The sequence below is a fragment of the Hordeum vulgare genome, chromosome 7H (assembly GCF_904849725.1).
Source record: "Hordeum vulgare subsp. vulgare chromosome 7H, MorexV3_pseudomolecules_assembly, whole genome shotgun sequence".
Classification (NCBI taxonomy): Eukaryota; Viridiplantae; Streptophyta; class Magnoliopsida; order Poales; family Poaceae; genus Hordeum; species Hordeum vulgare.
In genome coordinates, this window is record NC_058524.1 from 616,655,617 (window position 1) to 616,667,866 (window position 12,250).

General features: G+C 52.1%; 2 protein-coding genes across 2 annotated transcripts; one reads left to right on the forward strand and one right to left on the reverse strand.

Annotated features, from left to right (window-relative positions):
* The first annotated feature begins 2,765 nt into the window (after positions 1-2,765).
* On the forward strand, positions 2,766-5,752 carry LOC123409792. The gene is made up of 2 exons (XM_045102663.1): positions 2,766-2,854; positions 3,134-5,752. Exon 2 carries the CDS (start codon positions 3,157-3,159, stop codon positions 5,413-5,415), a length of 2,259 nt encoding a protein of 752 aa, XP_044958598.1. The 5' UTR covers positions 2,766-2,854; positions 3,134-3,156; the 3' UTR covers positions 5,416-5,752.
* Positions 5,753-6,111: 359 nt separating this feature from the next.
* Positions 6,112-9,630, reverse strand: LOC123409793 (APETALA2-like protein 4). Its single transcript, XM_045102664.1, has 10 exons — positions 8,441-9,630; positions 8,256-8,281; positions 8,111-8,141; positions 7,899-7,986; positions 7,616-7,761; positions 7,453-7,497; positions 7,198-7,301; positions 6,973-7,100; positions 6,706-6,864; positions 6,112-6,610 (listed from the first exon to the last, which is right to left on the reverse strand). Exons 1-10 carry the CDS (start codon positions 8,803-8,805, stop codon positions 6,413-6,415), a joined length of 1,290 nt encoding a protein of 429 aa, XP_044958599.1. The 5' UTR covers positions 8,806-9,630; the 3' UTR covers positions 6,112-6,412.
* Positions 9,631-12,250: the final 2,620 nt, after the last annotated feature.

A 12,250-nucleotide genomic window follows, 5' to 3' on the forward strand; every position in this document is an offset into this window, starting at 1 on the left:
ACAAGGAAAATCCTAAAAGAAGGGAAATGACAATCAAGTTCCCGAGAGCCTTCCATGCTTTCCAGTCCAAAAACATGTAAATATTAGCAAATGATGTGCGTCATAAAAAACGCTCTCTAGCAAAAGTATGTTCATGACCTACTTTTTTGGGCAACCCACGAAATAGGCAATAGTAACAAAGATGAGGACCAAGTCAAAAAATGAGGACCAAATATGAAGAAGACAAGGAGAGGTGAAAAAGCGGGGAGGGGCGAAGGCAACCGGGGGGGGGTGAAGCTACAGGAGGACTTGAAGCACCGCGATGGGAATTGGGCACCAGGGCATCTATATATGCTATCAAATCTACCAAGCGTTGGGGCTGCAACGCAGGATAATCCAATGGCTGACAACACGTCTTGCATGGAGGCGTTGAGGATGCGGATCTTTAGCCTTGCATAATAGTGGACCCGCATACAGCTGAAGGGGATTAGACCCTAATGAAAGAAATGTATCCCACAAAAAACGAATTATGCTATGGATTATCTTATGTTGTCATCTCTAGCAATTATGACATACATGGTATGCAATGGAGTATCTATTATTGTCAGCTCTAGCAATTATGGTGTACATCCATATGCAATTAAGTGTGGATTCAACACTATGAAAAGGGCTTGCTAACTTAATGACTAGATACTCAGCCTATTTTGGACCATTTCTTCTTCTTTTTTGCGAAAAGAACTCATGTCTAATATAAAAAGCACCCCTCACATAGGAAAATTACATTAAGCTCCCTGAAATACCAAACGACCACTGTTGACATTCAAATGAGCCGCTGACGCGATGTTATCATCGCTCCCATACCAAAGCTGACCTAGCATTGTCGATGAAAACCTGGAAGTCTTTGTGCACGTCCCCCATAAGGACCAGCGCTCCAAAGTATAGTATTCGTTGTCGAAACCTTGAATCGAGCTGAATAACCTCACATCAAATCTAGTTTTCGCATACACATGACAAGAAACCATGGCCTCGCTATCCCAAGGAGCATGCATGAATCTATGCTAGAGCTCCGTCTTGACAAACAAACTTGAGGAGAATTGAAGCTCAAAAGATTGACTCGAAGCAGATGTGCCACCATATGCTTGAGCACTATCTTGCCCTCGAAGACTAAAGCTCTTAACATATCTACTAGCGAGAGCCAAGGCATCAGGATTTTCCTTCCCACCAACGACCATCAGAATGACAGGTAGAGGGGAAGCGAATCCACGGACTCAACGTCAGATATTAATTAAGGGGAGGAAGGCTTTGTCCTATTCACCTTGGAAAAGAAGAAAGGAAGACGTTGACCCATATCTCGAACCCTTCTGGCGACAAACCTAACCTGGCAAAAGCCATAAAGCAACAAAAACAAATATTTGAGATAATAGTTTTGCATGAGCACTGAAAAGAGATTAGCCGTTACTTTCAAGGCAAGTTTTTTCGAAGAGTCCACACAGTTCACTTGCACGAAGTTGACATTGGCTACTACATGTTGTTCATGTGTAAGTAGAGTTGTGTGACTATACTCCCTTCGATCCCATTTAGTCTGCGTATAATTTTTCCCAAAATATCCGGAATGCTCTGCGCGTTCGGTTCAGCCACCCATTCTTTGCAGGAATACCCTCCACCTCCGTTGCGTTTCCTTTCTATGCATTGAATAAGCCAGCTAGCTCGCCTCCTTTTCTTCCTTGCACAGTACGCCAGCACGCACGCATCATCTTCCTATCTCATGCAGCATGCAAAAAGAGGAGAATGCGGGCGGAGAGCCAATGGGTTGCATGAGGGCATTTATAGCTGCTTTGCTCCTCCCGTTCATGCGCACAGGGGCATTTCTGTCCATATAGCATGCAACTAGCTCACCTCTTGGTACCCAGGTCTACTCTTATGCGCAGACAAAAAAGAATCGGAGGGAGTATTAATTAAAACAGGTCATGAGCCCGCAGATAATATGTGACCACCGTGGCCATGGTGTCATAGGCACCGACGAGGAGACCAACACTAGCATGATACCCCTCATGTTTGAAGATGTAGCATATGAAGTGTACCCGCGCTCGAGGAAGGGCTTGCTCTTATAGTGTCGATGCACTCAAAGCTCCTCACCCCCGAAGCTTATATACGAAAAGGAGGACGGCGGTCGCCCGGCACTGATTGATTGGAGCGCCCGTTGTCTACGGTTTCAAGGCCGAGTCCGATCCCTCCACATCAGCAGCCAAGTGTCAATATGCCAAGTGTGCAGGTGCGTTAGATGTAAAAAAAAAGCGTACTAGAACATTGTCAACTGTTTTACAGGTAAGCGGTTATATTTGCCCAAAAGTTCCTTGCGATTAGGTGGAATTTTTGTCTGGCAAGGTGGGTCCACCAAACCAGTGGCCAGCTCAGGCAGGCTCAGCTCAGCCTTCCTTTCCTCTTCCTCCCTCGCCTGAGCCCCTGACCACCACCCAACCCCTCTGAATCCCGACGCGCCTGCCCTACTGCCGCCGGCCGCCGCCGCCACCGCCCACTGCCGACGCCCTAATCCCACACCCTCCCCCTCCACCCCCAGCCCATCCGCCCCTCACGCGCGGCGTCGCCACCGTCGTCCACCACCGTTCCCCTCCCCCGTCCTCGTCGCAAGGCGAGGCGGCCCTGTCCCGACCCGACCGGCCCGGGGCGGCCGCGCGTGCCCTACGTCTTTTCCGACGCCTCACCCCTCCCGCCCCTCCCCCCCCCCCCCCCCCCCCCCCCCCGCGCGCGCGTCGCCGCAGTCGCCGCCCCCGTGCTCCCACCGTCGCGACGGCATCGCGACCCCGCCGCCTCCGCCCCGCCCGCAACCCCTGGCCGCCATTGACTGGGCTTCAAGGTACGAGCTTGCTCCCGTCCATCGATTTGTTGAGTCCCACCGACCCGACGATCCGAAAAAGAGAGGAGGAAATCCTTCTGACCCTCGCGATTTCTCTCTTCTCTGTGCGCGCATCGTCTAGATCCGCCTCCCCCTGTCTCCGTTCATCTGTTCCTCTGCGGGTCTGATTGCTGAATTGCGGGGAAAGACGGCGGATTTCGAGTGTCCAGTTGGAATTCCTTCCGCTGATTGATTGATTGACTGCGCGTGCGTTGCTGATTCGGTTGTTTCTTTGACCAGCTGCGCAGCCTCCCTGGTGATTGATGATGGCCAACCACGAGCTGGTTCTTGGGCACGGGCAGGACGCCGCCGAGCTGGCGCTGGGGCAGAGCCACCACGACTTCGGGCAGGATCATCATCATCATCATCATCATCATCATCATCATCATGTGCTGGGCCTGGGCCACAGCCACGACCTCGGCCTAGGCCATCCGCACGACCAAGATCTTGTTCTCGGCCAGTCGCACGACCACCACGAGCATGATCATGATCTCGTCCTCGGCCACCACCACGACAGCCAGCTCGTCCTCAGGCATGACCACCACCATGGCCACACCAGTGATCTTGCTATGGGGCAAGGGCATGAGGACGAGTCGATGGATGATGGGGAAGACCATCATGATCTCGGCGATTTGGCGCTCACCGAGTCACACCACCTCGGCGACGACGATAATCTTGATCATCTCTCGCTCGAGCAAGCCCATGACCTCGCGCTCGAGCCGGGCGATGACTACTCGCAGGGCCCTCTTGCCGTTGCCCCTGTCGTGCAGTCGCGGATGATGGTTGTGAGCACCGAGTTTCAGCTTGTGGTGGGCCAGGAGTTCCCGGATGTCATGAGCTGCCGCAGGGCTATCCGCAACACTGCCATTGCCTGCCACTTTGAGATCCAGACTGTCAAGTCTGACAAGACGCGGTTCACTGCCAAGTGCGCTGCTGAGGGCTGCCCGTGGCGCATCCATGCTGCAAAGCTTCCTGGAGTGCCCACTTTCTCAATCAGGACTATACTTGACAAACATACTTGTGTGGGGATAAACCATCTTGGCCACCAGCAGGCATCTGTTCAGTGGGTTGCAAGTACTGTCGAAGAGAGGCTGCGAGAGAACCCACACTGCAAGCCTAAGGAAATTCTGGAAGAAATACACAAGTCACATGGGATCACACTATCGTACAAGCAAGCCTGGAGAGGGAAAGAGCGGATCATGGCAGCAGTTCGAGGTTCTTTTGAAGAAGGATACCGAATCCTGCCTGAGTACTGTAGGCAGGTGGAAAGAACAAACCCAGGAAGTATCGCTAGAGTCTATGGGAACCCAGATGATAACTGCTTCCGGCGACTCTTCATATCGTTCTATGCTTCGATATATGGTTTTGTAAATGCATGCCGTCCGCTCATTGGTCTCGATAGAACTACTTTGAAAAACAAGTATCTTGGTACCTTGTTTCTTGCCTCTGCTTTTGATGGCGATGGGGCTCTGTTTCCTCTGGCGTTTGGCGTGGTTGATGAGGAAAATGATGAGAATTGGATATGGTTTTTGTCTGAGCTGCATGAGTTGCTGGAGAAGAACACAGAGAACATGCCAAGGCTAACAATTTTGTCAGACAGGCGCAAGGGTATTGTTGATGGAGTCGATTTCAACTTCCCAACCGCGTTCCATGGGTTCTGTATGCGCCATGTCAGTGAAACTTTCCGGAAAGAGTTCAACAATTCAGTGCTTGTTAACCTTCTCTGGGAGGCTGCCAATGCGCTGACTGTGATAGAGTTCGAAACCAAGCTGCTAGAGATAGAGGACGCATCACAAGAGGCTGTTTGTTGGATAAGACGCCTGCCTCCTCGCCTCTGGGCCACCGCTTACTTTGAGGGGGTACGGTATGGCCACCTGACAGCAAATGTCATGGACTCGATGAATTCTTGGATACTGGATGCTTCTGGCCTTCCCATAAATCAGATGATGGAGGTCCTCCGTCGCCAGCTCATGACTTGGTTCAACGAACGGCGCGAAGCAAGCATGCAGTGGGCAACCATCCTCGTGCCCATGGCCGAGCGCCGTGTGCAGGAGGCCATCGAGCGCGCCCGGGGCTTCCAGGTGGCCCGCGCCAACGAGGCAGAGTTCGAGGTCATCTCGCCCCACGAGGGGACGAACGTGGTGGACATCCGCAACAGGTGCTGCCTGTGCCGTGGGTGGCAGCTGTACGGCGCGCCGTGCGCCCACGGCGTGGCGGCGCTGCTCTCGTGCAGGCAGAACGTGCACCGCTACGCGGAGAGCTGCTTCACGGTCGCGACGTACCGCAAGACCTACTCGCAGACCATACACCCGATCCCAGACAAGACCCTCTGGAACGAGGGCCAGCCCGAGGAGGACAGGCTGGAGGTGATCATCAACCCACCAAAGTCGCTGAGGCCCCCCGGGCGGCCGAGGAGGACGAGGGTCCGCGCGGAGGACCTGGGCCGGGTCAAGCGGGTCGTGCACTGCAGCCGCTGCAACCAGACGGGCCACTTCAGGACCACCTGCGCCGCTCCCATATGAGCTCTGATCCGGAGCACATCTGGTGGTGGTGGTGGTGGTGTGAATGAGGAAGAACAAGTTGGAAGTTGGCGCCTATTATGCAAACTTCCTGCTTGCAGATTAGTGTTCCTTTTGGTTATACAGTGCTAGGTTATTACATACTGCTGTTGGTTTAGCCGCGACGATGATGGTGATCTGATAATAATGCTGTTAACTTGTGCTTGCCCTGCTAGACTAGACCCAGGGAATATATAAGAGTAATTGTGGTGCTCAGGCAGGAATGATTGAATTGTGTATGTGACCCCTGAATCAAATGGCACGTACTGGGACTGGGATGGACCCTGATGTTGGTCGTGCAGCCTGTGGTGAAGCATACATGTCTTTCTTTTTCTGTTCTTTTTACCACCAGTTCCAATTTTTCTGCACCTACATTGTGATGTTTCTTTTGCTCCCATCTGTACATGATGTGGCTGTTGTGATGCTGCATTTTCTTGGTCCTTATGTTTTCTTGTTTGCTGGTATATTTGTATAGTATGGATTCATTCATCATTGTTTATGGTGTTGAGTTAGTCTCGTTGATCCTGATGTGTTTTGTCAGGTCACACGACACAATGCCTGTGGAGTGAAAGTGCCAGAATTGCACATGAAGATCTGTAGGAAACAGTGAAGCAACTGATGATGATTCTGGAAGTTCATGCACCCCAAAAAGTGACCAGATTCGTTCAACTAGATCCATCATCATCATCATCCAGATTGAAATTTGTACTGAAGGCATCATTAGCTTTTGACAAGATCTGCTGGGCATATCACTACAGCGTTCTTGGAGGCTTGGAGCTACAGCGTTGCCACTTCTCCTCTACGGATGGATACTACTACTATGCTCAGCACCGCCGGGGTCGGCAGGGGCGCCCACGCCGGCGACGACGAAGCTGCTTGACAACCAAAATGGGGGTGGCAGCGTCGCGCCGGAGAGGCTGACGGCGGTTCCTTCTTCCTAAAACGTCTTACGTCGACACCGTCAGCGCCACAGGTGCTCCCTGCTGCCCGGCCGGTGCTGGTGCAGCCGCTGGACGCCTCCCAGCCCTGGCGCCGGCGGGAATCCTGATGATGCTGCTGCTGCTGCCTCGGCGCCGTACGGCTGCCAACGATCGACGCCGGAGCCAGTGGGCCACCAGGGCATGTGTGGCTCTTCCCTGCCGCCTCCGCCGATCTGGCACTGCTCAACGGTCACACGACATGGTGCGAGGGCTGGTCAGCAAGTGGTTTCAGTCAAGCGATCATTGGTCACAGGTTTGTTACTGCATCACATACCATATGGAGCATGCTGCTGCCGGTGAAGGCGGGGCGGTGATCGCCGTCCGGGCACCTCAGCCCGGACGTTATCGATGTCGGCGATGGCCTGATCCAGATGCTCCTGTTCCTGCCAGGGTGCCACGGCGCCGTCGCCTCCTCCTCCTCCGGCATTTCGAACTGGTCCCCGAACAAACAGTTTCAGTGTCAATTTCACACGAATCAACTCAGTCATGTGTATCTAGCAACAAAATTGCAACAACAGAATTCATTGTGTCCTAGACATACCGTCAGGCTCGTCCTCTGTCTCCCCGGGGCGGCTGCGGTGCGGAGGGTGTCGCCGGTGGTGACCGTGGAGGGATTGCCGCCGCCGGAGCAGCCCAGGCTGAGCTCGAGATCAGGCTCGCCGCCCCAAGCTGCAACAAAGGATGCCAACAATAATTCCCATTTTCAGAACATGCCAAGCCCGCAACCAAAATGAGTTTGTTGCCATGAGTCAGTCAGGGAGCTCACAGTGCAGGTCGAGATCGCCGTCGCACGCCGCCACTGCTGCCTTGGGCTCGAAGTTGGTCATCGCCTCCTCGCCGCAGCAGTCGAGCGCCGCCTTGTCGTAAGCCCTGATCATCCAGTCAATCACACAGCACAGGGCAGGAAATCATCAGCAAACATAAAAACAGCATGTAAGATCATCATCATCCATGGGCCATGGCACAGAAACAGAAGGAGCATCAGTGAGCGCAGAAACTGGATGAGATTGTGTCTACTAACTTTGCAGCGTCCATCTCCGTGTCATAGAGGCCAAGGTACACGAACCTGCAACGATCATCATCACACAGGATTAATATTAACAAGAAGAAAAAAAGTTTCATGTTCATCTGTGTGGCAAATGGAGCACATTTTGTGCTGACGGGCAGGCAGGTGGATGACTGACTTCTTGCCCATGAGCTGGCCGATCCTGGCCTCCCACTTGCCGCACTTGTGCAGGGTGACGCCGCGGAACCGGGAGCTGCCCCTCACGAACCCGGCGCCCTGCCGCCGCAGCACCTGCACCAGCTCCTCCTTGCTCAAGAGGCTCATCTGCCATGGCAGTCACCAAGATGAACAACATGTTGTTGTCGTCAGAAACAGAGCAGACATTGCCGACGAGGAAGATGCAGGAAATGGACAGGGGAGGGAGGGAGAGAGAGAGAGAGCTCTTGTGTGTTGGTGGTCACCTTGCCGATGTCCTCCTTGTAGTCGTCCAGCAGGAAGTTGATGTCCGCCTCCACGCCCCGGAACTTGATCGCCGCCTGGTCGTACGCCCTGAAATCCAGACAAGCTCTTGTTCCTCAGGTTTCATTTTGCAAAAATGTGTTTTCTCTCTGCTCTTATTTTTTCTTTTCTTTTTTTCCATTCAAGATAAGAAACCATGTGGGGTTTTGCTGACCTTGCAGCAGCCTGTGCTGTGTCGAATCCTCCTGCGAAAGAATTGAAGGGAAAAGGGAAGCAAGAAGAGAGTCATGAGCAGAGCATTTAGGAGGAACCAGTGAGGAATGAAGTTCCACGCAGGAAGAAAGCTAAGTAGGACTCACCCAGGTACACCTGCTTCCCGCAGTCCCTGCAGATAGGAAGAACACACGGACGAGAGACGGAGATGCGTAAGTAAATATAAACGAGGGCAATGCAAGATCGAGGGAAGACGGTTTGCGTGATGATGGTGTTCGAAGCTCTGCTGTCGCCATGGATTTTGGAAGGGGAGGGAGGGTGACGGACGGACCAGATGTGGGACTCCCAGCGGCCGGTGCGGCGGTAGAAGGTGACGCCGCGGTACTGCGAGCTCCGGGACCGCGGACCGCGCCGGCTCTTGGTCCTCGACAGCGGCCGGGTCCAGTGCGCGCCCGCCGCTCCCGCCAGGACGCACCGCTCCACCGCCTGCTGCTGCTGCTGCTGCTGCGTCGCCGTCCCAGTCACCGCCGCCGCCGCCGTCGGGAAGAGCTGCTGGGTGACGAAGGCCGGCCGCGCCTCACCGCCGCCACCGCCGAAGACCGCCCACCCAGCTCCAGCGCCTCCCTCCGCCACCACAACCCCCGCGTCCTCGTCCTCACCACCGTAGCAGAACGCCGCCGCCATGGCCGGGTGCATGCGCCTTGTCTCCGACCGACCAAGATTCAGGAGCCCCGACGCCTGCGTGCTCTCCGACGTGATGGAGGGAGTATATAGTACCAAGCGGGGCAGCAGCCGGTGGCAGCTCTGTGCACTCGCGCAAGTGTGTGTGCGGGAGCAGCTGGCAGCTCTGTGCCTGTGATAAAGAATCTGCAGGGTGGGTTTGTGTTTGGGCTGCCGCTGATGCTGATGCCGACGCGGATGGCGGAGGCGGAGGCGGAGGAGGACGGGATGAGAGCAGAGCGGCAGCAGAGCAGGCTGCCTCTGCGTGTCTGCCCGCCTGAGGAAAGGGAAGGGAATTGAAGGGGAGGGAGGGCAGGGGTATCGCTTGATGCAATGCCACGCCTCTTCTTTTCATGGCCTCCACCGAACCATCGCCCGCCACCTTTTTCCATGGCCGATCACGACCACAATGCTCCCGGGCGAACAGCAAAATAAAAAAAAATTAACAAAAAATAAAAAAATAAAACAAGCCACTCTCAAATTTTGCTATATTAATAAGATGAAAGTAATAAGATATACTTCCTCTGTACCTAAATTCTTATAGTTGGGAAGAACTAGTCGAAGGGGATGGTTGTAGAAATAACATGAGGTGTTGGAGGTAGATGGCCTCGATGCTCCTTCGAAGCATGAAAATGTAACTCTTGAAGGGCTGACAAAGGACCGTTTGATGGGCTGTCCGATGGAGAACATCCTCACGATTGGGAGGTTGTAAAATCCTAGTTATGGGGATCTGCATCGACGATTTCCACTAACTCTCATTCTGATGAGTTATGAGTAGGTAATGATCAGATCAAACATGTATGCATCTTCATATTGGTGTTGGGCGTGTTTCAGTATGGATTTTCTTTGTTTTCTGCTGCATTACCCTACATATGTTCAGCTACCGGTGACCTGATGCGGCCGCCCAGCTTGGCCGAGTGCTGGACCCACCACTCTTAGACGGTATAATTTTGAAATCAAAGATGCATACATTATTGGCAAATTAATGGTCAAAATTAAATTACAAAAAATGTTTGCACCTTATAAGAATGAATAGAGCGAATGGTTAGCTGCTCCTATATATTTAACAATTGTGCGCATGAGGTAGTAAGCTGTTGCTAGCTCCAGTGGGAGGTACTTGTTGATTTTGGACATGGACATGCTCTTCAAGATGCAATTTTGAACTTGATAGTATTTTTTTAGTACATTTAGAATGAGGCTTCAACGACTTGCTAGTGCAAACACCTCCCCCCCTCTCATCTCTTCCTAGACGCCGCACAAGCGACCCTTCCTTTGTCCTAATTCGTCGTCACACTGCTCCGTATCACCCTAAATTGTTGGTGCTATCTAGATTCAGTCATTGAACATAGTCGCTTGTCGCCCCACTATATGCAAGGTACCATTGCCATGATCTTTCACGTGATCCCGTGTCACCTTTACATGGCGGGCCCGCCATCATCATGGGCCATGTGGATGCGTTGACACAATCCACTGACGAGTGACCTCGAGTGGGTAAAACAAGTGATGCCAACTACTTAATCCAAGGCGCACGAACGAAGCAGGCATCCAGAGGATTAGGCAAACCAACATGTCTGGCGGCTACGAACACTCTCCTTTCCCCGATCCCCCCATTCTTGTAATCGACAATTTGATTTACATTTGCTACCTGGAACTCCAGTTCACCTATCTATCTACAATAAATCAAGAGAAACTAGTGTGTCCATAACATCTGGTATCAAAGCAATCCATGATCCCCTCCTTCTGTTGACCGATGATGCTGTTCATCAAGATCCGCAGTCTTCGCCAAGCTTGTCACCAACTCAAGGCTATGTATCCAATGACCAAGACCCAAGAGCTACCTCGACAAGTTGACTTCCTCAATGGACGCCAACACTATGCCGATGGAGGCCCAGACTGCGAAAATTGATGATTTGGTCACCTGGTGGCCAAATCTAGAGAAACACGTGAGTGAGCTCGTGGTGACCATCTCCGATCTGTAGTAGGGGTGTGTCTCCACCACGACATCATCAATGGGAAGGTATCAGGTATCATAGGACAATGACAAGTAGGCAAAAAGAGTGTATGTAATATTCACGTGGAAGAACAAAACATCATGAGCTTACGAGTATAATAAATCAAATAAAGAAATAAATTGAACAGAAGAAAAGGGAATAAAGAATGAAGACGATTACATGATTCAACGGAATAATGCAGATGATGCGAAATAGAAGAGTACAAAGACGTTTGACTTGAACAAGGGAATAAGGAAGAAGAAGGTGAACAATGATTCTCGCAAAAAAAAACAGAGGTGAACAATGAGAAAGAACGGTTAGAACAGAACTGGAAGGTGGAGCGTAACGATGACGTATCTGTACTAAATGAACATGTATACTGTCTCAGATTCAAAGTGTTAAACATCTACGTCTATTTTGAACCAATTTTCATCGGATCATCTGTTCGAATAATGGCAGAGGTCGAATTTTCGGTACTAGGAATATTTGCATGCGATTTATGAACGAATTCTATAATTATTTTGAGTGTTGCGAAAAACCACAGATACAAGCGTTTAAGAGCAACTCCAACGCGGCGACCCATTCGGTTCATGCGCGTCGGTTTGGGTCGCGACGAACAGAAAAGTTGGTCCAATGCACCGACCCAAATAGATGTGCGTCCTTTTTTCGTCCGCCTGTCGATCCATTCCTGGTCCATTTTTTAGGCTCATTTGTGTCGGCATAGACACGATATGGACGGGCGCGATGCCCGCCTACTCCTCCCCCCGGCCCGCTAGTCGGTGGCACATTGGCCATCCTCTCCCACCCCATATCGACAACAAATCCTCACTCGCCTCCGCCGCATCGTCGGCGCCGTCCATTTGCCGGTGCCGACACACCTTCCCCTAACGTCGCCACCTCGCCGCCACCACCGTCTCGCAACCGGGACTTCTCCAGGCCAGCCACCTCGTCCAAGGGAGGCACGCGTCTCTTCGCCAGCTAGCTCCTTCGACGATGCCCGCAAGTTGTTCGACAATTTACCAAGGTACAAAATGAACTCCGCCGACGAGTTCTTTTTACAAAATTTTCTTTGCGACTCCGATGATTCCTCGTCCGATGACGATGAGGAGGTTTTGGTCGTCGTGTTGGTCCATCGGCACCTTAATAGCCAGCGGTTGTTGTTCCGTGGCTCGATCTCGGGACACCTTCCGGCGTTGAATCGTAATCGAAAGAGCGGTCATTTCCTTATTTGGAAGGGCTACTTTGACACAACCAACCAACTGTTCAAACATCAGAAATTCCAGCAGCGTTTCCGTATGTCTAGGCATGTTTTCAATCGTATTAGAGAGGGGGTAGTCGGATACAACAACTATTTCGAGTGAAAAGAGGACGCCCTTGGAAAGATTGGCTCCTCATCTTATCGGAAATGCACTTCAGACATCCGGATGCTT